This window comes from Balaenoptera ricei, chromosome 7 (assembly GCF_028023285.1).
Source record: "Balaenoptera ricei isolate mBalRic1 chromosome 7, mBalRic1.hap2, whole genome shotgun sequence".
NCBI classification, from domain to species: domain Eukaryota; kingdom Metazoa; phylum Chordata; class Mammalia; order Artiodactyla; family Balaenopteridae; genus Balaenoptera; species Balaenoptera ricei.
In genome coordinates, this window is record NC_082645.1 from 86,301,183 (window position 1) to 86,328,835 (window position 27,653).

General features: G+C 38.7%; 1 protein-coding gene across 6 annotated transcripts in view; it reads left to right on the plus strand.

The window, feature by feature from the left end:
• The window catches only part of SPATS2L (spermatogenesis associated serine rich 2 like), a 171,330-nt gene that overhangs the window by 113,559 nt on the left and 30,118 nt on the right, over positions 1–27,653 (plus strand). For 5 of the 6 annotated variants that reach the window (XM_059928425.1, XM_059928424.1, XM_059928423.1 and 2 more), the window contains 4 exons: positions 606–655; positions 3,056–3,302; positions 20,482–20,688; positions 22,039–22,174. In XM_059928425.1, coding sequence (XP_059784408.1) covers positions 606–655; positions 3,056–3,302; positions 20,482–20,688; positions 22,039–22,174 — 640 coding nt within the window. The remainder of the gene's footprint in view (positions 1–605; positions 656–3,055; positions 3,303–20,481; positions 20,689–22,038; positions 22,175–27,653) is intronic. The other variant, XM_059928428.1, reaches the window with a different exon arrangement.

A 27,653-nucleotide genomic window follows, 5' to 3' on the forward strand; every position in this document is an offset into this window, starting at 1 on the left:
CACTGACAGAACCAAGGACTCAACTTATTTGATGAGCTTCTTTTGTTTCAAAGTGGAACCTTGCAAAGACTGCATCCCATCCCTATTCACAGTGATGAGAGCAAAGCTAAGATCAGATCATCTGTCCTTCTTATCACCCTGCAGGTTGTGAACATAATGAGTAGAGGCAGAAAATGAGCAGGAATAGCCAAACAAAAAGTTAGGATTCACATGGTTAATAATATTCAGAATCTCGTGTTTAGCCCGGAAGATTAGAGGTATTTTGATTCATATATCAAAAAGAACAATTTTAATTCTACCTATGGCAATGAAGCTATCAGAAAATTCTCAAGATATATTTCATTTTCTCTAAGACAACATAATGATAAAACAAAGTAAGCTTCATGTAGTGGGGCTTAATACTTTGATAAAACCAAGGTCATGCGGTGAATTTAATGAAAATCTGGAAATAAAAAATGAAACTGGCATTTTTATTAAGGTAGGATGTATCAAAACAAATGAAAAAGCTGAAAAAAAAATCGCTACCAAGATGGAAAGACAGAGATGAATTTTGTGTGGTGCTTTATTACGTGAATGCATGTTGAAGATTCTTTGTCTTTATCTAGGCAGTGCAATTCAAGTTCTAAAAGAATGGAATATGACAGGAAAAAAGAAGGTAAGATTGATATTGATTGTACATTAGTAACATCTTCCATCAGAACCTTCATGGTTGTTATCATTTTAACAAGGCTGCCAATTTTGTGCTTCTTTCAAATATGTTAATATGTACACCCAGGAAGCTTCCAGATTCACGACTCTCTTACATTACCAGCCACCCTCCCTACTAATGCCCTTGTTTTCTGTTCAAGTGTTTTTAACCACCAGGTGTGCTTTAGAAATCCCAGAGTTTTCTTTTTAAGTATTAAGGCGAGCCCAACCGGAGAATTCAAAGGATTCTAGACATTAACTTGCCTGAACGTATCCTGTAGCACAAAGGAAAAAATTAAGGAGTGTTTTAAAGATACTTGAAAAGCCCTAAGTATATTTTCACATGTTTTTCCAGCTGAGAGAATCTGTCCAGGGCTGCCCCGAGATACTTTTTTCCTGAGTTCTAATAAGCTAGATTTTTAATAAAGGAAGAAAAAAAGAAAGCGCCTTAAAGCCATAGTAAGTAAGGGACCTGTTTTCCCTTCTTTCGAACCCTGACAGACTGACTGCTCCTTGAGAACAGAGCGGAGATTTTACTCTGCCCCTCTGAAGTTATTTTGCTTTCTTGTCTAGTCACACAGTCTCGACTTCTGGGCACACATGTGGTATGCAGCGCACACACTGGCCTCTGTCTCCAGAACATGCCTTTCTGGTCTTGTGAGTGTTCACAGGCGCTCACTAGCTCCAGTGAGGTGCTGCTTCCTTCTTGTTCTTGGCCTGTAACCTGTTTCGTGACTTTCACAAAAAGTCCGCTTCTCTTTTCAAAGTAACTGCCCCGCCCATTCCCACTATTCCCAGAGAAGCCTTGTGTTTTGGGAATCCCAGGATATACCCTTCCCACTGAGGGAAGATCACAGGCCTGTGGCACAGGTTTTAAACAAACACAAAAAAGCAGTACTGCTTTCCTAAAATCCCAAGATTACTGAAATTACTGGAATGATCCTTTCCTCCTTTTTCTCCTCGTAGCTTCATGGAGAATAGGAAGAATTATGAAAAATTTTTTTAACCTTTGTATGCCACCGTCTTTGACAATCTCTGCTTGTCTTTAATCATAGCTTCCCAGGCTTCTATGTGAGATGAAGACAATTTGCAGGTGATTGAAAGGCAGTATTTATACTTACCTGGAAGAATTTCAGATGTGTGGTTTGGGTATGAAATTTCTCAGATGTGAAAAATAGAGTAGATGGCAGCTGCAGACCCAACTCATTACTAAGCCTCCCTCTTAGAGGTTCAGTGGGAAAACTCTCCCCAGCCCGGGAGACGCAGGGCTTGTGTGGGAATAAGTGCCCCTGGGCCTTCCTTCACTCAGTCAGTGCACTTCTCTCCCCTGGAGGAGCCCTTACTCAGGGGCATGATCGTGGCTTCAAAGGAAAAGAAGGAGAGTGGGGAGGAGAATCAAGAGAAAACTGTTTCTTTTTACTTCTTTTCCAAATGTGTTGAAGAACAAAGCCGGGCTGATGTTTAGCTGGTGGGACACTGATGCAACAGGCGGGACAGGGTCTGCCCTGATGGGCCCCATGTCTGTTCTCATTGGCTGAGGCCTGCACCAAGGTCTAAACATTTTCAATTATCTAGAATGCAGGGTTGTGTTATTTTGAATTAAATGTAATTGAAGTCTTGTAATGCCGTTCAGGTAGCAGCCGAGAGATCCAGATACAGCTAGCTGCACGATGCGAATCCAGGTGGACCCACGTGGGTTTGGCGTTCCTTTGTAGCAGTTGTCCACTCCAGCTTAAGTATTCATGGGGATGATTCCTGGACAGTGACAGCAAGCCAGGGATCTCCTGGTTGGTTGGTGCCTTTTCCTAGACCCAACCTGGACTTTGGGGATCTGACTCTACTTCCTCCTTTTGCAGGGACTTGCCTGCCTCTTTTGTACCAGGCCTCCCCCTGCCTCTCCTCCCCCCGCCCAAGAGGATCAGAACCTTAGTGTCCTCCCTGAGGCCCCCCTGCCATCGTCTCTTTAGGAAATGAGACCTCTTCTCCAATAACACAATAACTGAATTCAAGTTCTTCCAGGGCAGTTATCACAAGACTCTACTGTATGACCATTCAGATATGTAGCAACTCAAGGTGCTCAAATAATGTGTCAGCTATTGAAGCCATTTCCTGCTGCTGTTTTGCTTTTAAAGAAAACTTTTTGTTTACTATGCTTACGAGGTAAAAGTTTATACAGCTCATTGTAGGGAAGAAGATATTTACATTAACTTGGGTAGTTAATAAAGACGTAGGTGTTGTCACCCATTCTATTAGAAGAACCAGAAAACAAAAAAGGGGTAACATATCTTATTTTGGTCTCTTGGGTTCACCTTCTATTTCAAGGGTGTGAGCTGAATAATCTTATCTTCTCATTTGTTTCTGATTCTAGAACAATAAGAGAAAAAGAAGCAAGTCCAAGCAGCATCAAGGCAACAAAGATGCTAAAGACAAGGCAGAGAGGCCCGAAGCAGGGCCAGTGCCGCCACCGCCGCCAGAGATACAGAATGGCCACGTGAACGGCTGTGAGAAGGACAGCTCGTCCACTGATTCTGCCAGTGAAAAACCAGCCCTTGCCCCCCGTGAGAAAAAGATCTCAATACTTGAGGAACCTTCAAAGGCACTCTGCGGGGTCACAGGTCAGTTATTCTTAAGTAAAGTTGCTTAGGAAGACATAGAAGAAAAGGATGCCAAGGTACCCACTGGGACAGTCATTGCTACTGTTGATGTTGTTGGAAGGGAGAGATTGTTCTTTTATGGTGTCCACAGATTCAAGCGGTCTTCTCGCAGGATGGTGGGGGCGGGGAGGAAGGTGACAAGGCTAAAGAAGAAGTGTGCAATCTAGCCCTGCACTAAATCAGAGGGTTTTTTTAATCTAAAAAGTATAGTTCTAGTCTGTATTGGGATCATCAGGAAAAAGAAAATTCCAGTTTAAAGAAATTTTCTTTGTGGACACTTTTGCTGGGATAAGGGAGGGATAATTGGTGACCAAAGGAAATGTTATTAAAGTGTAGGCCAAGTTATTTTAACTCCTGGTATTTTGTATTATGTGATAGAATATATATCCCAGGGTGTTAGAATCTGGAATGTTAATTACTTGTGCTATAGCTGTATATTCATTACTCAACAAAAGACTACTTAATCAACTGTATGACCTTGGGGGCATCATTTCATCTCTAGTGTCCCATTTCTTTTCTGCAAAATGAGACAGCTGTACAGGAATCTACTAAATCAGTGGTCTTCAGTACTGTCTGACCCAATGCTCCATTTTTATATCAAATACTAAAATAAAATTCATAGATAATATAATCTACCTAGAAACAAAATGTCAATAATATAAAAACATAAGAAGTTCAAGAACAGCTAAAATAGAAGGCCTAATAAAGTGGCCAGATGTTCACACCCAATTATAATGAATCATTTTGCACTTAAAAGAAGGGAAACAGTAGTCAACCGGGTAACATGAACACTGTTTCTTTATATGTGATATGTGAAGTAAGAACTAAATAAGTATATTTTTATGTAGACATGGGATCACTGTGAATTCAGCTGCTACAAATACAGACTGACAAGTGCTGATTGTCAACTCAAATAATGTGACTGCCCATGTGATTGGCCACGGGATTTTCCAAATGGTGAAAAACTCTTGGTAAAGTTCTGAACACCAAAGAGTACAATTTTCTCTTAATTTCCACAGTAGCTGAACCCTAGAAATCCAAGTAAACCCTGGAAGTACATAGGAAAACTGTACAAAAAATACTTGGGTTTACATGTCATGTGTCTAGGAGGATGTGAGAAAGTTCAGGTCACAGGGCAGTTCTTCGTTGTGTGGGATTCCTGTGATTGTGAGTCATTTAGCATCCTGCCCCCAACACCCACCCATACACAATCATTTAGATAAATTTTAAAAGTGCCCTGTTTTTCAAAATGCCTCCTAAGAAAAACCAAGGATGAATAAGACAGGGGCCCTACTTGAGAAGAGTTTAGTTTTAGTCTAGCAGAAAAGACAAGTGCAAACAGAAAAATCACATGGTAACCAGTATTGAATCAGGGATATCATGAGGAAGCATTAAATAACTGACACCATATGACACACAAGGAAGTTTTTTAATTGCTCACAAAGCTCTAATTTTCTTCCATAAACACATTACCTAACAACACTATTAATAGTGCTATAATTCAGATAATCCTTACTACACAATGATTTCTTAAAAACAAACAACGAAAATAACCTACTTCTATTTAGAATCTGGATTTTCCAGTAATCTTTTAATTCAGCTTTTCCTCTGCCACAATTTTGAGAATGTTTTGATTTATAGTCAGGGCAGGAGAAAGAAATTAAATAATCGAGTGGCACATTCCCAACTTTGCTTGTGATTTGCCTTCACACCAATTATTTCAAAATCTAATTACTCAAGTTGCTGTTGTGATATCAATCATACACTAAAAGCCCAGCACATATAGTTGTTCATTTACTTATAATTTATATCTTCTTCCTAAAACAATTTCACCAACTCTATCAAGTATATGACATTAGAGCAAATGCAGTATTGAACCGCTTCACTTCACAGTGGATAGCTGCCTTGAGAGTTAAGTACCCATCAGACGAGTTCTCTGTACCAGGGGGCTTTTGTGAACCCTATCATGAAACTTTTGGTGAAGAATACTTTATTGCACAAAGAGCCATCCCAATATCCCTTTGGTTTTATAAGCTTAGCGTGAAGGCATCGAGGTATGTCAGTATTGTTTGTTAATAACTAATAATACAAATCTATCACTCATGTAAATTTTTCTGTTAAAGAATAAAATGAAGATAATGGAAGATTATTAGATGTTTTTGCAAAAGGAAGGGAATCCTCCTGGTTGACCATTCATCAGCAGCTCACTTATTGTGATCATAAATTTTAAAACGAGTTTATAACTAGTTAAGTTTTCCTTCCCAAAGATAATGAAGGTTCATCAGGAAGTTGATGCCAAAACTGTCAAATGACTCTGAAATGCTTATTCAGTCTATCAGAAATCCTGAGACCTCTGCTAGACATTTCACAGATGAGTGTTGGGTCTTGGGCATTCCACACCCCATTTTGAGTAGACCTTTGGAACTGAAAAGGATGGGAACGATTCCTTACTCCCCTCACTTTGTAGCTGAGGAAACCAAGGCCCTTGGGTCGAGAAACTGAGAAGACCCACACCCGGGGCTAACTCTCTTTGGTTAGCAAAAAGCCTGACTCAAATCGATGCAATTTTATGCACATGTTCGAGAGTTATTGCTAAAACCACAGGCTCCCTTACTCCTAAAAGATGTATAATTGAAAAATTAGGAAAAAGTAATCATAACAAAGCTAGATGATATTCTGTACTTGAGTGAGTTCGAAGTATGAGCCTAAAAGAAATCTCCAGTCTGCTAGTGGTGGAGCATTTATCAAGCTTTCCAATAACGAAACTGCCTCAGGAAAACCTGCTCTGAATGCCCAGCTGGGCAGCAGGCTGTGAACATGTGGAATGCATGTTTTCTCTTTTTATAACACCTTGGCATTCAAGATCTCTCTTTTTAAAAGTTTTAAAAGGACCATTTTCTGGTAGGAGAAAAGTTAGCTTTAAGATATATGCAGGTGGTTCCAGGGTGTTAGTGTGACTTCCCACATGAAAAATAACCACCCAAAAGCATCATCGTTTCAGGCTGTAAATATAGTACTGTCGAGTGGGACAACACTGCACGTCAGCATATAGCTTTGAAGTTGGGGAGTTTGATTTAAACTTAGTACAAAATTACTTTTTTAAGCCTTGGAGTAGTTTTTTCTGTATTTCAGAATTTTTAATAACAGCTCAAATTAGATCTTTTACATAATCCAATCAAGATCATCTGCGTCCAAGTACAAACTCAGACAAGGAGTAGATCAAGATTTAGTTTTACCAAATGTAACGCCAAGGATCATTTTTATTTCTAAGGCTCCATCTAAATGACTAAAGCACGTTATAACCTTAGGGTTCAGTCATCTTAAATATTGCCCCTGCTGTATTTTTCTTAAGGCTCAGATTGCTGAAATGTATAGGTGCTTATCACTGTACGGGCCAGAATAGGAATTCAGATTCCTGTGTTGTCTTTCTCCCTCTGGACACAATTCCCATCCAATAGGAAAGGAGCAGGATTATGGGCCACCAACTGGCTCTGTTGAGATAAACTTGGGGGCGGGGCTTTCCTTGTCTTCAGCTTCTCTTCCCAGCAGGCTTCCTTTATATCCTCTCATCTTGTCAAGCGTCCTGGGAAGCCAGCTCTTCTGTTACCCGTTACTTGTCTCAAACAGAAGGCCCCAGGCAGTGTTCACTGACCTCCACAAACCAGACTTCGCCGTCTGCCCTGTACTGGAGGACAAGAGCAGCTCCATCGTTTTACCTTTGCAGTGCAGATTCTGTGTTTGGCATGCCTCTGGCACAGACCTGCTTTCTCACTCTCTAGGTGAACTGAACCAAATGTGAGAGAAAGGGTCCTGTTATTTTAGAATGTTGGCTGCTTGTCCTTCATTTGTGCTTCTTATTAAAAAGCAACAACAACAACAGACTGTTTTACAATATTTTTATGGTGTGAGGTTCCCTATAGGATTTCCAAGCAGATTTTTTAATGCTGTTTTTGGCCCTAGCTACAAGATTATCTCCCCTGCTTTTCTAAACCCTATATTGGACCAGAGGATTAGAAAAGATCAACAAGAAAGCAGCTTGCCGAGAACATTAATAGAAAAGCCAAACGTGTATATTCCAGGATTTCAGCCGTGCCAGCTCTCAGATGGAAGCAACATAATATCATAGCTAAGAACCAGGGCTTTAGCATTAAACATGTTTGGATTCAAATCTTGGCCTTGTCACTTACTAGGTGTGTGACCCTGGACAAGCTGACCACTCTGCATCTCTATCTTCACCTACAAAATATTCTACTTTACAAGATTGTGGTGAGCAGTAAATGAGATACATAAAGTGATCAGCACGGCATCTGGCACAAAGTCAACCCTCAAATCATTTCTTTATCTGTCCAGGAAATATTTTAAGCATCTAACATGCGCCAGGAATTCTTCTAGAGGAAGTAAACAAAATTTAAAAGTTTTTGCCCTCATGGAGAGATGCATAGTAAAGCAGAATACAGTTGAATGATTATAGATTATAGTAGATGTTGTGAAGGCAGCAAGTAGGAGAAAGACTGGGGCAGGAAGGGAAGTGTGGGTAGCAACTTCAGATAAGGCCATACGTGACATGAGTGAATGAAGAGGAGACATGGACGCTGAGACATTGAGGCTGAGGATGTCCCCTGTTCACATTCTCTCACATCACGCTCTCTTGGTCTGAACAGCCAATGTGTTATTTAAACTTTAATTAAGGATTATTTTAGCTGAAGCCCTTGTAGAGTTATAACCATTGGTTTTTAATTAAAGATATAGTACTTTATTAGTATATATAGCTGACATTAAGTACTGTCATGTGAACAGGCGTTTTGAAGCTTATAGTTTAGAGCACATTTATCATTATTCTCGCTCTATTATTTTGGCATCAGATCCTTGGTGTTAACTCTCGTTTGTAGTTGTGTGTTGTTCAGTCTCAACATCTGCTTCCAGTAGCACTGTGTCTGAACTGTTCAGGTAGTATTAGAGGTGGCCTTACATTGTGTTTTCAATGGCTTAGGCCTCTGCTTCCTTACTGTGTGTGTGATAAAGCAGAAAGAGATGGAGACAGACATAGGATGCATCGACCCAAGGACACAGGATATTAAAACCCCTCGGGTGTTTTTCTGGTACCTGGGTACGGTGAAATCCAGAGCCCTCTCCCTTCTCTTTCTCATTTGAAAACTACTTTTGCTGCATCCTTACAGCAAAACCACAAACCTACTCATCTCTGAATAGCTGATACCTTCGTAACTTCCCACTCAAACCTTGTTACGGCAGTTTCAGTTAAAAACAGACTTAATTAAATGGAATGCACTCCTTGCAAAGAATAAAAGGCCTTCCCTTTTTTTTTCTTAATTTTGAACAAAGATCTAAATGGTTCTATCAAAATGCTATGAGAATTAAGCCTGTTTTTCAGAGAAATAAGTCTACGAAACAAATCAAGTTAACATGCCTACCTTGTGTCATTGACAGCTTATTAATCCATCGACGACTTTGTTATCTATTATCTTTTAATGTAAATAAACCTGTAAAGGTATTAATGACGTATGGGACCTTGTAAAGACAATGTAAATTAAACTAAAAGATTGGTTTCCAATTAGAAAGTTTCCAGCTTTTATGCCCTCTGAGCTGATCAAGTCTTATAGAACGTGAATAAAATAATAAAGTCTATCTGTATTTGATAAAGAAGTTATGAAAAGGCAGAACTGACTGACATTATGTCTTCTGAATAAACCTGTTTTGGTCTCTGTTCCAAAGTTATTGGTTCCTCTGAATTTCTGTTAATTAGCCTGTCATGTAGAGATAGAAGGATGATGAAAAATGCAAATTAAGGTGTACAATAATTGTAATGTGAAAAGAGTTTTCTTGGGGGCCTCTGCTGCTCTAGGTGTCCACTCATTAATCTCCTGGCATTCACTCTGTTCCCCTCTAAATCATTCTCTATCCTGTAATCTTTTCAGATAACATATGTTTGAACTCTTAAGATAAAGACCAAAAGTCTTACCCTCTCCTGCAAGCCCAGCATATTCTGGCCCCCGTGTCCCGTTCCAGCCTCATTGCACAGCATGTTCATTCTTGCTCTCTGCTTCAGCCGTACTGGTCTCCCCTGAGTCCCATGTACTGGCCGTGTATAGCAGTCAGGTTCAAGTCAGGAGACAGAAGCCACACTGGTTATTTGGATGGGAGGAATGTAATAGGAAGAATTGCTAACTAAAACTGTAGGAGGTAGCTAACTACTAAAAGGGGTAAGTAAGGACCCTCAGGGGTCTAGACGTGTCAAGAGAGCAGTTACTATCTCCAGGAAGGCTGGACAATAAAGGAACTAGGGCTGGGAGAGTCCCCCAGTCTAAAACTGAGACTGACCTCATCAAACAAGGTGTGTGGTTACCCAGAGGAACGAACACACATGCCGCCTTGCGGTGGCAAGAAATCTTGGCATAGGGCCCGGCCCAAGCTGTTCTGTAGAAGAAGCCCACCATTGCCATAGAGTGTAGATAGACTGGAACTGCGCAAAGCCACTATCAGGGCGGGGGAGCCAGGGAACATGGCATGAGAGTGCAGCTGGAGCTCCTCTGCATGGCTGCTGGCTCCTGTGGTGAATAATAATAATAATGAAGGACCAGAACCTAGACGGGAAGTGTATTTCTGTCTTCATCGCCTTGCGGGGCCCCTTTGTTGCCCTCTACTGACAAAGCTAACATTCTGGCAGTTGGCAAAAGAGAATTGTTTACAGGGTCCAGCTCCAGTATCACAGAGTAGGGCAAAGAAGAGTGGATTTGGAGTTGAGAGACAATAACTTGATAACTGCCTCAAATACTGTCTCTGCCTGGAATGTACTTGCCTGCCCTCTTCATCTGATTAGTTTTTCATGCAATTTCAGGTGAGCTTAGTTGTTACTTCCATGGAGAATTCATTCTTGATATCCCTAAGTCAAATACTCCAATTGAGGATTTCATATACTGTGTACTTTTCTTTCATAACACTTAACACAGCTGTAATTCTACATTTGTTTGTGTGGTGGTTTGATTTATATGTCTTCCTTTGAGACTGCAAATTCTATAAAGATGGGAACCACAAATGTCTTTCACCACTGTTGTGTTTTTGGCGTCTAGAACAATAACTGGACATGATAGGAACTCAAACAAGCCTTTTTCATGGTTGTATTGAATTATTAATGATAAAATATGTGGATAAGTGTAGGTTAATTTAAAAGTTTAAGTTGCTGTGCTGCTTTTTAAAGATAATTATGGATTTTGTATTTCTGGTTTTAAAAGGCATTTATATTAATTGGAGAGATATGAAAAATGCAGTAAGGTTTAAGGGGAAAAATATTCTACCTCCCAGAAAAAAACACTGTTAAATTCCATTTCAGAATGTTTTAAATGCACAGATATATAGGGGTTGTTTTTACAAATATTATATAGCGGGTGAACTTTTGTATTCTGCTTTTTACTTAACATGACATTATAAACATTACCTCATCATTGTATGTTCTTTAAAAACATGACCTTAATGGCTGCAATTTGCCATGTTTATTTTAATTATTCCCAAAATGTTGTCCATGTGCATTGTTTCCATTTGTTTGCTATTATAAACGATGCTGTAGCAAACATTTCTTGTATATAAATCTTTATGAACAATTATGATTATTTCCTTGGCATATTTTCTTAGAAGTGGAATTATTGAGCTCAAAGGATATGGATATTTTTTAAGTGCTTAATATATTGCTGTCCAGAAAGATTGCACTAATCTCATTGTTTTTATTTGTAAAACTGATTAGTAGAAAGATGGAACATTTTTAAGATGTTTAATTTACATTTCTTCTTTCGTGAGTATTTAAGAACACTAAGATCAATGATTAAAGAACTACCAATTACTTTATTATTGGTTATCATAAAACACTATTGAATTCACTTAAGTATTGATACTTTTAAGAGAATGGTAATGCTTTAAGTAACACAGATATTAGCAATTTTAGGCATTATTTTATAACAACAAAATTAGTTTTTGTTTATCGGTTTTTTCTAGATAGAACTACTTTACAATACTAAGTTAATTGTCATCAAATGATGTGATTTACTGAAATTACATTTGTATAGGAGACTATGAAATCATCTTAACTCAATGGGTTAAAATAATTGTTTTAGAACTACTCTGTATTTAAGACATCCTTTAAATTTAGATTTGAATTCTGCATATACTTCCTTCAGTCTACTTTTAAGTACATGAGGCTTTCACTAAAAAGTAGAAGCTAAAGAGAAAAAGGAGTTTTCAGAAACTTTCAAATTGAACACATACATGGCTGTACATATATTATGAAAATCTTTGAATCTAAGTTCACGTATTTCTCCCAAAAGGAAGATTTGTTTTCTCTGGTGCTGTTAACAAAAAACAACCACCACAGTTCATGTTTTGCTCTGCAAAATAAATCAAGTCAAGGACAAGTCCAATATGTAAGTTGATACTGAGATTTAGTAACTGGAAAATTGATAGTTCTCAGTATTGGCAAGAGTTAAGTGTGAGAACAATTGCATGCATTACAGCTGAATGTCAGTGGGTCCAAGTGACTGGAAAATAATTTGGCAAAGCATATCAAGAATTTTTTAAGAAAAAGAAAGGCATGAATTTATATCGTCTTCATCATAAACCCCACTGAATTATAATAAAGGATTTTTAAATATAGAAATCCACAATAATGAAGAAAAGGGAAAAGAGGGCCTCAATTTCTAGAGGAAGGAAAGTAGGTGGAAGAGGATTGACTGATGAAGCAGAGTATGGGAAGCTGCAGCATAGAATTCAGAGGGAGAGAGCTTTGGGAGGGAGGAGGCTGACTGCCTGTCAGAAAATGGGGAAACTCTGGATTTGGAGTCAGCAGATAGGATGCGGGGCAAACTTAAGAAAAGAAATATAAAACGGGGTAATTAAATAAAGGTATTTTAAGGAACAGTCTACTATCCCCTTACCTACTTCCATTCCAGCTTGTTTTATAAGATGCCTAACATTTGCCTTCAAAGCAAAAGGCAGGGGGCGGGGAGCAGAGAGTGATATGCTGGTATTTTAATGACTTATTAGAACAAAATACAAAACTCTTTAGTGGAAAATAACAAAATCCAATGTTTCTCAATGTGTCATCCACAATATTCAGTATCCAGTTTAAAAAATTACTAGACATGGGAAGAAGAAAATGTGACCTATAGTGAAGGAAAAGATTAGTCATAAGAAGCAGACCCATAGACAACCCAGATGTTGGAATCAGCAGATAAGGATTATAAATATGTTTTAAAATTTTACCAAAAAAAGGTGAAGAGAGGAGAATTTTAGGAGAGATAAAAAGAATAAAATGGAAATCCTAGAACTAAAAAGTACAATAACTGAATTTTTTTGAAAGTCATCAAATGCCTTTGGCAGCAATTTGGACAATAAAGACTAAAGGATCAGTGAACTTGAAGACAAGTCAGAAGAAATCATCCAAACTGAAGAACAGGGACTTCCCTGGAGGTCCAGTGGTTAAGACTCCACGCTTCCACTGCATGGGACATGGGTTCGATCCCTGGTCGGGGAACTAAGATTAATTAATTAATTAATTAAAAATAAAAATAAACAAACTGAAGAAAAGAGAAAAAGATTAAAAGAAAAAACAAAACAGCAACAAAAAGCAGAGCCTCGGTGACTGAAGGGACAGTATCAAGCAGTCTCACAGATATGCAATAGGAATCTCAGAAGAAAAAAAGAAGAGAATGGAGGGAGGCCGCTTATGAAGAAACAATGGCCACAGTTTTTCCAAACTCAGCATAAAACAACAACCCACATATCCAAAAAGCTCAGCAAAATCCAAGCAGAGTAAATGATAGAAAATCACACCAAAGCATATCATAGTCAAACTGCTGAAAGTCAAAAGTGAAGACAAAAATCTTAAAAGCAGCCAGGGGAAAAAAAGACACATTGCAAACAGGAAACAACAAAAAGAATAAAGGTTGACTTCTCATCAGAAACAATATGGGCCAGAAAACTCTAGAATGAAATCTGTAATGTAATGGGAATAACTGCCAATACAGAATTGTATATCTAGTGAAAATATCCTTCAAAAAGGACGATAAAGCTAAGATAATTTCAGATAAACAAAAGCTGAAAGAATTCATCAACAGCAGACTTGCACTACAAAACAAGCTGAAAGATATTCTTTAGGCTGAAAGTAAATGATACCAGATTGAAATTTGGATCTGCTGGAAGAAATGAAAACTACTGAAAATGGTAAATACATGGATAAAAAGAAAAGGTTTTTTCCTCTTTTTTTTTTAAAAAAACAATTGACTGTGTAAAACAAAGCAAACACAGTAACAATGTATTGTGAGGTTTACAACAAATATAGAGGTAAAATATATGACTATAAATATACAATTGACAGGAGTGGGTAAGTGGAATTATACTATCGTATGGTTGTTACATTATATATGAGGCAGTATAATATTGATTCAAAGGACACTGTAATAAATTAATGATACATACTGTAATCCTTGGAACAGTCTCCAAAGACAAAGAATGAAGAGGTATCACAAAAAAAGATAAGACTAACTATTACTTGAAAACAAATTCACCCAAAAGAAGTAAGGAAAAAGATCAAAGAAATAAAGAATAGACACAACTCAAAATGGTAAACATAACCCAGTAATACCAAAAATTACATTAAATGGAGATGGACTAAAAACTTGAATTAAAAAGCAGAGATTGGCAGCCTGGATAAAATAGCAAGACCCAACTATATGCTGATTACAAGAGATGCACTTTACATAGAAAGAGAGACAGGCCAAAAGTTAAAGGAGAAAGGAAAAGATATACTATCCAAAAGGTAAGCATAATAAAGTTGGTGAGGCTATATTAACACCAAAGAAGATTTCAATACAAGGAATATTACCAGAGATAATTAGTATCTTTTCATAATAATAAATTGATCAATTCCTTGTAAGACATAACAACCCTAACTTTACATGCACCTAACAACAAAGCTTCCAGACCCATGAAGCAGCAATTGATAGAACTAAAGAAAGGGAGAAATCCACAATAGTTATGGGTTTTATCACCATTTTCTTCGCAACTGATAGAGCAAGTATATTAAAAATCAGTAAGAGTGTAAAAGATTTGAACAATATTATCAACCAACTTGACCTAATTGACATTTGTAGTACACTACACCCAACAACTTCAAGAGTACATGGCATTTTCACCAAAATAGACCAATCACTGGACCATAAAATAAGTTTCAAAGCAAAATTTAAGTATTGAAATCTTTAGAGTATGCTCTTTGACCAAAAATAGAAGTAAATTAACAATTAATAGCAATAAGATATCTAGAAAATTTCCAAAAATTCAGAAGTTAATCAGCCTTCTAAATAATTCATTGGTCAGGAATTCCCTGGCGGTCCAGTGCTTAGGACTCCCGCTTTCATTGCTGAGGGCCCGGGTTCAATCCCTGGTCAGGGAACTAAGATCCCTCAAGCTACACTGTGCGGCCAAAATAAATAAATAAAAATAAATAAATAATCCATTGGTCAAAGAAAAAAATTCACAAGAGATACTAGAAAATATTTTGAACTACATCATAATGAAAATACAATAACCCAATTACCAATATCGGTAATGAAATTGACCCTGACCCCTCATTCATTTAAAGACTAACAACAAACAGGATATTATAAGCAACTTTATGCCAAAAAGTGAAATGGACAAATTTCTTAAAAAAATATGAATTACTAAGATGTACATAAGAAATAGAAATTTGAATAACCTGAAACCTATCAAAGCAATTGGTAATTAAAATTCCAGGCCCAGATTGCTTCACCAGTGAACTCTTAAAAACATTTAAGGAAGAAATAATAGCAATCTTTTTTTTTTTTTTTTAGTCTTTATTTATTTATTGATTGATTGATTGATTTATGGCTGTGTTGGGTCTTCGTTTCTGTGCGAGGGCTTTCTCTAGTTGTGGCAAGTGGGGGCCACTCTTCATCGCAGTGCACGGGCCTCTCACTATCGCGGCCTCTCTTGTTGCGGAGCACAGGCTCCAGACGCGCAGGCTCAGTAGTTGTGGCTCACGGGCCTAGTTGCTCCGCGGCATGTGGGATCTTCCCAGACCAGGGCTCGAACCTGTGTCCCCTGCATTGGCAGGCAGATTCTCAACCACTGCGCCACCAGGGAAGCCCAATAATAGCAATCTTAAACATATTTTTATTTTCTGAAATAGTTTAGAAATAGAAGGAAGGGAGCACTTTTCAGCTCTTTTAATGAGGCCAGCATAACCTTATCAAAACCTGACAAAAATCATTACAAGATAAATTTAGGAACCATATTGCTCATGAGTAAAAGAGCAAAATCCTCAACAAAATATTAGCAAACTGAAGTAAGCAATATATAAACCCAAGATAATACACCATGACCAGGGTACTTTTTTCCAGGAATGCAACATTGATTTAGCATTTAAAAACCAATCAATGTAATTTACTGCATTAACAAATCAAAGAGAACAACAGCATGATCATCTCAAATCACTTGACAAAATAAAAACTCCCAGAATATAAGAGAATTTACTGATAAACATATGAAAAATATACTATACAGCTAATATAATACTTGATAATAAAATATTGAATGTAGTTTTCCTAAGATCAAGAACAATGCAAGGATGATTATTTGACAATATACTAGGATTCCTACTCAGCCCAATAAGGCAAGGAAAGATTGGAAAGGAAGAAATTAAACTTCATTTACAGATGTCATTATTGCCCATGTAGAAAATTTTAAGAAAGCTACAAAACAAAAAACGAATAAGGAAAGTAGCAAGGTGTTTTAGGTTCAAGTTCAAATATATAAAAAGTTAATTTGTATTTCTGCATTCTAGCAACCAGCAGTTGGGAAATGAAATTTAAAAAAAATTATATGCAGTGACATTTTGCATGTCATCTAAAATACCTAGGAATAAATTTAACTAAAGATGCACAAGACACTAAAAACTTTAAAACAATGCTGAGACAAATTAAAGAAAACCTAAAAAAATGGGAAGATATATCACATTCAGTGATCAAAAGATGCAAGATTGTTAAGATACCAGTTACCTCTAAATTGATTTATAGATTCAATGCAAAATCTCATCAGATTTTTTTTGTAGAAATTCACATATTGAAATGCAAAGGGCCTAAGATCTTGAAACAGTCTTGAAAAAGAAGAGCAAAGTTGGAGGACATTCATTACCTGATATTAAGACTCATTATATAGTAATTAGTAAATAAGGTGGTGTGGTATCGGGGTGAGGAGAAACAGATCAGTGGAATAGAATAGAGTTCAGAAATAGAATACATATATACAGTCAATTGATTTTCAACAAAGGTGCCAAGACAGTACAGTGGGGAAAGGTCAACTCAGATTTATCATGCTGGAGTCTTATATTACTTTTTCAATTTTATATACTAGTTGTTAAGGGCAGAGAGACTATGTCCCGTTTACCTCCTCCCGTTTACCTCCTGTGAATTAGCCAAGACAAGCACATAGTGAGTGGGCACTCCATACAGGTCTGTTGAGTTAAATTGAATCAGAAACCAGAACCATACTCAAGAAGTTATATAAATATTGGAATTTGATAAGTATTTTTAATAAAAGGAAGGCTTAGGTAATAGATTCAAAAACACATAAGCTTCTAGGAGCAATTTTTTAAATACATGGACAAGGATTAAATTAGAATGTATACAATTTTTATTGAAATCTGGGCAGATGGGTGTTTCCAGAGAGAACTTTTCTTTCCAAGATGTCGCTACTTTGGTTCAAGTATTTGATGACTATAGGATAAAGACACAGCCAGAGACTCATATCAAACTAGGCTCCCTATAATTGGAAAGGCCCCATGCATGCACAGTACCAAAGTAATGCTGATTCAATCATTCATGCATCCATTCAGTATTCATCATATACTCACAAGGCACCAAGCATGTAATGATGAACAAGATAATACATCACTGTCTCTACTTTTCTCATGTAGAAATTGCAGAGGATATTTTAAGGTTTCACTAAAATCAATACTCTCTTAGTCTAGAGAGACCAACAATCTCATGCTTCTTTTGGTATATATTAGTGCTTTTCAATAGAAATATAATGTGAGCTATATATGTAATTTTAAATTTTCTAGTAGACACATTAAAAAAGTAAAAAAGAAGCAGGTGAATTAAATTGAGTAATATATCTTATCTAACAACATTCCCAAAATCATTTTGACATGTGATCAATTTTTTTTTAATTATCAAAGGAATATTTTTAATTCTTCTTTTTTTGTACTGAGTCTTCAAATTTCAGTGTGTAATTTACACTTACTTGATTCAGACAAGCCATATTTCGAGTGTTCAACAGCCACATGTGGCTAGTGGCTACCTTAATGCACAGTGATATGAATCAACTCCAAGTCAACTATAGTCTATTGAAGTTTACAAGTGGATTCCAGAAAGGTAGAAAACTGATGGTACTTCTAGCCCATAATGTTAGAGGAAAATCACTGTATCCAGGAAAGAACTCTGGTTATTCTGTTGCTAGAAATATCTCTGAACTCTGGTTATTCTGTTGCTAGAAATATCCGGATTTGTGGTCAAGATGAACCTAATTCTATTATGGTTCTATAACTCTCCACCAATTTTCATCTGAAAGAGTCCTAGAGTTTTACTATATTTGGAGACCGATCTGTACAGCCAGTGTGCAAATATATCCAAGTAGTCTTTGAGAATTCAGATCTTTCCAGCATTCAATGACCTCACCAATGAGACAGCTTTTCAGGACCTAAAAAATACTACTACTCAAATTTCTCAATAAATAGTTTTTGGATGAATGATGAAATGAACCAGTAACCCACATATCAGTTCTCTGATACACAAACAAAATATTTTCAGCTCTAGGTTAATGAGCCCAAGCTTATTTGCGTGCTTGTCTTCCATTTAAAATGCTTTTGCATTCAACAGAATAATATTTTCCTCTGTTCTAAGGTCATAATTTCCACTAGGCTATAATAGAAATCCCCTTACTTTCAAGAATAACAGTAATTTACTATACTATGTACAATGAGCTGTATTTTAAATTCTCAATTTATAATGTTTCATCAAGCCTGAATCTCAGCTACGATTTAGAGAGGGAGTGAGGTGGAACCAGCCTATACTTAATTACTTTTAACAAAACATTTATAGATTCATCATAAAATTAGTTTTTCGAGACTTCCCTGATGGTCCAGTGGTTAAGACTGCACGTTTCCACTGCAGTGGGGCACAGCTTCAATGCCTGGTCAGGGAACTAAGATTCCACATGCCACGGGGCATGGCCAAAAAAAAAAAAATTACTTTTTCATCTTTCACAGTAGAGTTTCTCCTGGTGGGTGGTACTACCTAGGTACCACCCATCTCCACCCCAACAGAAATACCTAGGAAGTTGAATCCTGGATCTACTTCTGAATCGAAATCTCTGGAGGAGGTGTTGGGGAATTTGCATTTGCAGTAAGTACTAGGGGAAAACTCATGCACACTAAAGTTTGACAACTACTGCTCTACAGGGAAGTTCCAAACTTCAGTATAACTAAAGATAAAATTGTATACTACCATTTAAATGTTTTATTACTGGAGGAAATGATGTTTTCAGTACTTATTTACTTTGTTCACCACCTGGGCTGAACATTTCATTGGATGCTGTAACTTCCCTTTAAGTAAATTTTAAAGGGCACTCAGTGTTCAGCCCATAAAAACATATGCTGTGCCTTTTTGATATATAGGTAGTAAATGATGGATTCAACTAAAGTCAAATTTACCCATCATAAATGGGCAAATGTCTAAAATCAAATTGAAGAGGACCAGATCGTATTCTTTTGTACTTTCCAAGTGTAGTCTCTGTAATGTTTGTGACAGTGTCAGGAAAGGTATTCTTTGTTTCTTGTTTTTTTCCTATGCAATCATTTTAAGAGTACTTTAATTCAGTCACAATTCTACAGATAGCTATTGAGCTAGACACAAGTACTGGAGCTTCAAAAACGAATATGATTTTAGCACCTGCCTTCAAGCGTGTCATAGCCTCTGCAAGGAAGGGACAGACATGGAAACCCTGTGTTAGAGTATAATGCACTAAGTTTTTACGAGGCACCACGGAGTAGAGAGAAGTGAGGCAGGGTGACTATCTGAAAGGGGGCTGGGCGTCACAGAGATGACACTGTGCTCTGTTTGGGTATAAGCTGCAGTTGGCTAGAGAAGTGCAGTCATTCCTACAGGGTCATCCAGACATCGGGAAGATCAGAAGGTCCCAAACCTGCACTCTTTCCACTACACCCAGCTTTCTCTAAGAACCTGACCTGCAAAAGCATGCCGGCTTCCCCTTTTCTCACACCCAAAACTCTCTCTGGTTGTGAGTAAGATGTTAATGGTGATACATTTCCTTTTCAGGCCACTAAGGTGCCATTTAATTCACTCCAGCAATAACTAAATAGGAACCTACCTTTAAAAGACGCCGAAAGCAATGCGCTGCTTAATTTATTGCCACATCTGTTAAAGATTCTCCAGAGAGAATCTGACTCCCTAGATTTTAAATATAGTTGAGTTACTGTGATGATGTTTCCTGATTTAATCCTTCCATAAATTAGATGAAATGATCATAGAACCTGTTGTCACTACATTCTTGCCCTATCTCCAGTCACTCTTTTGCCTTCATTAATTCTGAATAAAATACCACAAGACACTGATGTAGCACTTGGAGATGGGAGGGCTATGGTTTTATAGCCTCAATATGAAATCATACTTAAAGACGCCTAAGCCTTTACTGAATGGGGGAAAACAAACTGTTCACCTCATGTAAGGCTCCTAATGACCTTCCTGGGTGGTTATGGGTGAGGAAACTAAGGCTCAGAGATAAGTGGCTCGTCTGGGGTCACTCTGCAAGTAATTACTGGAGCCAAAACACCCACCCAGCTCTTGCAACTCCAAGTACAAGGTTCTTTCCAGTATATCCTTTCATCTCCTGGGGCATCTATTAAAACAGTTTCTTGACTTTGCAGTGAAAGGCACTATTGCCAACATGTAAACAAAAACAAAAATCGCGGCATCCCCCATCACTTTATCATCAGTGTTTTTAGTTTATCACTTCACAGTCATTATTTGGTGTTTTCTTACAGAAGGCAACAGACCACTGCAACAGAAACTATCCTTAGATGGGAACCCCAAACCTATACATGGAACACCAGAGGGGTCAGATGGCCTACACTGGTCAGCTGAGCAGCCTTGTAACCCAAGCAAGCCTAAGGCAAAAACTTCTCCTGTTAAGTCCAATGCCCCTGCAGCTCATCTTGAAATAAAGCCAGATGAGTTGGCAAAGAAAAGAGGTAAAGTGATTTCTTTTGCACAAATGATTCAACATATTTTGTACACACAGAGGAGTACCCGAATGACAGAACTTTCCAAAAGATGCTGCTTAGTGAAGAGAGATACACATGAAATTGCATTTCTTTCTGTGAGCCACATAGATTGAAAGCCAGATGTGATTCCTTCATTGTTAATTAAAGGTCTTGAATGTTTAAGTGGAATTATATCCCCTTTTTCTGCCCCTCTGTGGCCGTTCTTCTCTTTGTAGGCATGGATAAATTTGCACCACAAATACTTTCTCCCCTTACATCCTATAAAGCAAATGTTAATGCAGGAACTCTTTTAGCAATGTGAAGGCTGAATGTTTCCCCAATATGTGAGTTTGTAAGTGCTGAACTTGCACTGAATGAAGATGAGTTTAGAGGCTGCTGTGTCTTCTTCTGATATGACCATCCTCACGTAAATTCAGTTCTGTATTAGGACTTGCAGACAGTATACACTGAAAGAGGGTTTTATATTTGACACATTATATTTTTATCACTTTCTGAGCTTTGATATACTTTACACATAACTGGTATTAAAAATGAAAGGAGCTAAATCACTTCCTTTCTGACTGCCAGAAGATTAAATAATACTCTTCTCGTTCAGCCTCAGTTGCATCTGATTTCCTTGGCTTGGGTTTGATTATACCTTCTCACTTTTCTTGAGAGAGATTTCTTTCTTCTAAGAAACATGCCCTTGTTGGGATAAGTACAATTTGCCTGTTTGCTCTGCACTGTCTGTAAACCCTAGCGACAGTTTCAGGAAATCAGGCAAGATTGGCACCCACAGAGCTGCTTTAAGTGCTGCTGCTATAATTACAGGCCTGGCTCAGGACTGATGGGGCCAGAGCCAGGTACCTGGCAGCGATGCTCTGTCCTCTCTCTAGCTCATTTGTACCTCTCTCAACCTCTCTGTCATTTTCCTCTTCCAAAAGCCCTGCTGGCTTTAAACCACGCAGAGTGGTGTCTATACAGAGAGCCAGCAGCACAAATGGTCTTTAGACGTTATCAGATTCTAAGAAACTACAGTTTGCAATAGAACATAATGATCAGAGCCTCTTTCCAAAGGGCAGAGGAGACACATGTGCCCCAAATGGCCCATCCAGAGAGCCCACTGGTGAGATCCCAGCTGTCTCAGGGGCCACACACCACCCAGTCTGGGTTATAAACATTCTCTTAAAGGAACTTTTCTTTCCATTTGAAAACAAAAGACAAATCTCTCTCTTTTTATTGGAAGGGGGTGAGTTAGTTGCTTTTGTTGTTGTTTAGCTCAAAAATGAAAAAATAAAGTGCTCGCTTTAACATGCTTTCTCTTGACGTTAATTTTAGGCCCAAATATTGAGAAATCGGTGAAGGATTTGCAACGCTGCACTGTGTCTCTAACTAGATATCGCGTCATGATCAAGGAGGAAGTGGATAGTTCAGTGAAGAAGATCAAAGCTGCCTTTGCCGAATTACACAACTGGTGAGTAATTTGACTTAGAAACTATAAATTTATGGCACTTCAGCTATTCCTATAGGTAGAGACATCAGATGGAAAATGTTGTTTATTTAATCCATAAACATCACAGAACAACACTTCAGCAGATTTTCTTAAGCCCTGCAGACAGATGCATATATCTTGGGAATAAAAAAGATGAGAAAATGTTGGAATAAAGAGAAACCCGATAGACATAATTCATTGGAGTTTGAAGTTGGCCCTAAAGTATATGAATGATGTAGAACACAACCTCAACAAAGAACAAAACGTCAAAAATGATATTTTTGACAAATCTTTGGAAGGTTGACATCATGAATGCTACTCAGAAGAAAATATTTTCCAGCCTGATATCATCATAAAATAAGAAAAACTCCCTTAACAAAACTGAGAAACGTCTTACATAAGCTTAGTGATAGAACCCCATTCTTGGGTATCTTTAAGACTGGAATTAAGAAATGGTACACCAGTGTGGTTTTGGTCCTGCCCTGCCCTGCTCTGCAATGGATTTTGATGGGAGACATTTCTTTCAGCCCTATGCTTTTGCTCATGTCCACAACTGGAATGAAATACCTCTTAGTAAAAAGGTTAAGTTATTATCAGCAGAAAAATGTTACCAGTGTATCCATCAGGACGCTTTCACTTTCAAGTGACAGAAACTCAAGTCACACTAGTTAATGAGAAAAGAGGATTTATTGACTGATGTACATGAAAATTCCAGGAGATTCCTTTAGGCAAATTTGGTTCTAAGCCCAATATGTTATCAGGATTCAATTTTTCTGTCTCTGCCTCCTTTCCTCTTGCAATGTCTCCCACAATCTCCTGGTTCTTCTTATTCTTGGCTTCATTCTTAGGTACTGTCTCCAAGTAGCAGCCAAGATGACACGCTGGCAGCTCCAAGCTTTCATAATCTTTAGCCCCTGTGATCTGAGAGAGGGCTTCGTTTCCAGTAGTTCCAACAAAAAGTCCAAAAGGCCTAATTCCCATTGGCTGGCTTGGGTCATGTATCTGTCAGTAAACCAATCCCTGTGGCTAGAGCAACAGAGGTTTCCCACTAGCCAGGCCGGAGTCATGTGCCTACCACAGAGTTAGTTAGTTCATGAACTCCATGAACTGAGACTTGAAGAGCCATGGTTCCCGGGAGAAAACATGGTGTTAAAGAAGAAAATACAGAACAAAGAAAACACATGTCCAGAATGCCCAGGCTCACATAACACGTTCCCTATATTGGCGTCCTGTGATTCTAGAATTTGATCACATCTTCCGCATATTCTTCCCATTCTAAGTCCTCTCCTTGACACTGATGTGCTTTTTTGCTGATTGTAGGGTTGCGTAAAACTAAGGATTACGCCGAGCGCTAACCTAATCTAAAATTCTTGAACTTTAAACCATCTGCTACATATAATGTGAGATTCCAAGAGTGCATAAGACACCAGGGACTTGAAAGAAAGCCATCTCCTTCAGTTATTCAGTGAGGAATCATTTACCCTCCACCCAGTCACACCATCTCAACCTCCGTGGAACACTTCTCTGTTTGAATAGATTATAACCTCACTAATTGTTCAAAGCAAACTCCGAGAATGCGTTTGAAAGTACTTGGAGAAGGTAAAGATGCTATACAAATAAAAGGTGTTATTATTATCATCATCATCATTGGTTTTTAAATTTTACAGTTACATGACTTTTACAATTTATCCTTAAGCTACCCTAATATATAAAAGCACACTCAACATCTCAACATCGAGAGCCAGAGTCAGCCCACTTCACCTGTAAAGGGCCAGCTAGTAAAAATCTTGAGCTTTACGGGTGGTAAGGTCTGACTGCACCTACTCAGGCCTGCTGTGGTGGCGTGGAAGCAGCCAGACATCATGCAGAGAGGCAGTGGGCCATCTCTGGCTCATGGGGGTCGTAGTTTGCCAGCCTCTGTCTGGAGGCATTAGTGAGCTGCTCACAGAAGACCACTCTGTCTTGTCCTTTTGTGTGGCGTTTTAGAATAAACTCTTCCTCTGAGGCCCCTGTATGATACCTTCCAACTGAGTGACTCACACACTAATTGACAAAGTGTAGCAATGACCTCAAATTACCTCTCTCCTCCAGCTGCTCTGAATACTTTTATTTTTTATTTTATTTTATTTCCTTAGTAAAATGAACATCACATGGCTCACGAGACATTTTGAGATTTAGAACAGATTCTTTGAGTGCTTTACTCCTCAAGAGCTGGAAGTGTGAGGCCAGAAAGGTCAGCACCCAGGGAAGTTGTGTATCTTGTCTCTGCTTGTAATTCATTTTGTGTTTTAAACTGATGTGAAGGATCACTTCTGAATGAGCCCTGCCAAGCAATACGGCTCTTTAAAAGTCACCTACTTGACAGAATGGAACTTTTCCTCCAAACTGAAGAAGAAAAAATTTAGATCAACTATATTCTATTGCTGCAAAATGAGAAAACACCACCACTTGTTTTCTGACCTAACCCTTCATTAAAATGATCCCCAAATAATTACATAAATGCTAACTTAAAAATAAAACTATTTTTTATCAACAATTTACATGCATTTATGCCAGAGGGAAAAACTTTGCCTCTGTTCCAATTAAGCCTGCAGCCCAGGCAACAGCGTGATGTACTTGAATTAAGCCTCTCTCTAATTTTCTGAGGAGCAAAGAATGGATTTTAGGGATTGTGGTGCTCTTGAAAAAGAGCGGGTCACGGAATCGAAGAAGGCAGCTTAAATGCTTAAAAAATGAAGCTTTCCCAGTGGTGGTGAAATCACAAACTCTAGGCACTAGAGAGAATTTTGAATACAGCCCTATTCATTTAATAGAATGGAAACCTCAGGGTAACATCGTAAAGTATATCCAGATTTGGAGGATGTGGAGTCCTCTGGAGATTTCCAGAAAGAGTGCTGGTTCTGAGGCAGATGTTGACTCATCTGGTGCACAGGCGACAGGGAGGTGGCATACATCCCCCTGCAGGTTCTCCTCCCTTTCCTCTGGGCCACCCCATTCTCTCACCTAAGCACTCAATAGGCGGTGCGTGTAGTTTAGAAATATAGACACTCTTGGTAAAAAAATTCTCCACATTCACTTTGCTACCAAAGCACCAACTTCAGGAGGTGAATCCTGCGTGACTAAATTTCCCCCAGATCCCACTGGAATTCATGGGAATGATGATTGTGTGAGGTTGGGAGAAAACCCTTGTCTGCATATGCTCAGTACAGAGTGAGCGGATATCTGAGTGAAATGAAGGAAATGCTTGTCCTTCCTAATCTGGCTGTGAAGAATATTTTGCTCAATATGTTACTGAAGAAAACCATTAAGTAGCTAAATTATAATATCAGAGTTGGCACTTAACCAGGACACAGTTACACAGGGCCAAATGACCATTAGATGACTCCTTCTCATTTTTCCAGAAAGAACTGGGGATTTAAGAGGGGAACAAAGATGACACAATGCCCTCACAGTATGTCTTCACAGAAAATAAATTTTGCAACATGAGCGTCTATGTGAAAAGTCACATCAGGAACTAACATGAAACAGCTGGTTTCTTTCCTATATGATTGGCCCCTACCACAACTGGAAAATATTCATCCTTTCGAATCATAGCTGCCAGGTTTAATTGCTTTGTGTGCAAACTAGTCTAGCTTCTCACCACAAATCTGTGTGTGTGCATGGCCAAGTTGATGTTGACGGCTTCAAATGAGCAATAAAACATTAAATTCAAAAAACATTGAGGAAGGAGAGTAATACTTGATAGTTTTTCCATATGCTGGGGGAGAAAGGATTCCAAAATAGAGCTGTAAAAATTGTTAGGTGCTATTGTCAATTTAACGTCTAATTAAAAGCACTCCTAAAGAAGACAGAAGATGGTAACAAGCCAGAGGGTTAGGGTGTGTGCTGGGGTAATGGGGTCTGGAGGGGATAATATTTTTAGGCTGCTTTGCTTTCAAAAAGGAAAGGGACATCAGTCAAAGCATGCCTTCTGTAAAAAAGGGGCCAGAAGTGTTCCTGGACCCTGTCGGTGTTTATTTTCTCTTGAAGCAGTGCCAGGAAATTGGAAGTGGGTCAGGAGTTTCCCAGCTCTCCCGACCCGAAGCCCTCCCCCACCTCCCCTTTCTCTGCCGACTTACCCTCCATCTTGGAGTTTCCTCCCTTCCAGCAAAGGCAGGTGAGCCTCCTACTGCCCCCTACAGGCTAGGGGCTCCTCCCCGTGACCCCACTCACTACGCCATAGGACCTTGTAGCAGACTCCCTGTATCCTTTTCCTTTCCTTCCTTTTAACGACTGAAACTCGTTTTCGTGTAATGGTAACCTCATCCTTTTGATGACCATGTGTCATCCATCCCAAAGTGACAGATTTGCATGTTAACCAAAGTTGACAGTCTGTTGAGACTCTCCACCAGCCAAAAGAATAACTCTAAAAGTGAGAATTGCAGGTTCAAGAAAAAGCAATTTTGAGATAAGTATATCTTCTTCTGCATCCCTCAAATCCCACTCCAGAGGAGGGCTCTTTATCTGCTACTACAGCCCTGTTGGTATCCAAGCAGAATCACACACAGACCACCAGGGTGGTCAGCAGGGTGGCGCCACACACCGACCAGATATCATTGCTGTGACATTTTAAATATTGTGTCTTTTTCTGGAATATAAACTCGAGAAGACCTCCCAAAGAAGAAATTGCCAGTGGGGCTCTTGCATTTCAGAACAAGCCAAGCAACAATCTGTCCCATATTCCCACTTTACTGTTCCTTGGGTACCCAAATAATATCAAATTCTTGGAGCGTGCAGCCTTGGAACTACTTCAGTTTGAGTCCAAATAAGACCATTTTTCTTCACTTTCGCAGATTGATCACATAGCAGGATTCTTTCTTTGTTGGTTGTTTCCTCCCTCCCCCCAAAATTCCCTAAACTTTTAGCTGCTTTTTTTTTAATACCTGGCTTTCCATACAATGCTAAAAGCCTGGTTTTTCTGTGCTCTTTGGGTTTTTTGTTTGTTCTCTTTATGAGTAACTGAACGTTGACTGAAAGATGATGTCTGTAAATTAATATGTACTTCTCTCCATACCAAAGTGTATATGTCTGCACTGTAATTACACACTCTCAGAGCTCTGTGGTCATCCTTTGCCTCGGTACCACCCCGAGAGATGCTGATTTCACTGGGCATAAGTGAACCCAGAAAGAGGGTTTTTTTGTTTTTAGAGAACCCCAGGTGATTCTCTTGTGCATTTGCGGTTGAAAACCATGGATTGAGAATCCTGCAGAGGAGGTGATATGTCTGGGGCTAGAGCAGTGTTTGCAGCCAGCTGAATTTGCCCCCCAGGAGACAGTTGGCATGTCTGGAAATATTTTGGGTTATCACAGCTGTGGAGAGGTAGTGCTACTGGCATATAGTAGGCAGAGGCCAGGGGTGCCACTCCTTATCCTCGTATGCACAGGACGGCATCCCCCGCTCCACCACCACCCCCAACAAAGA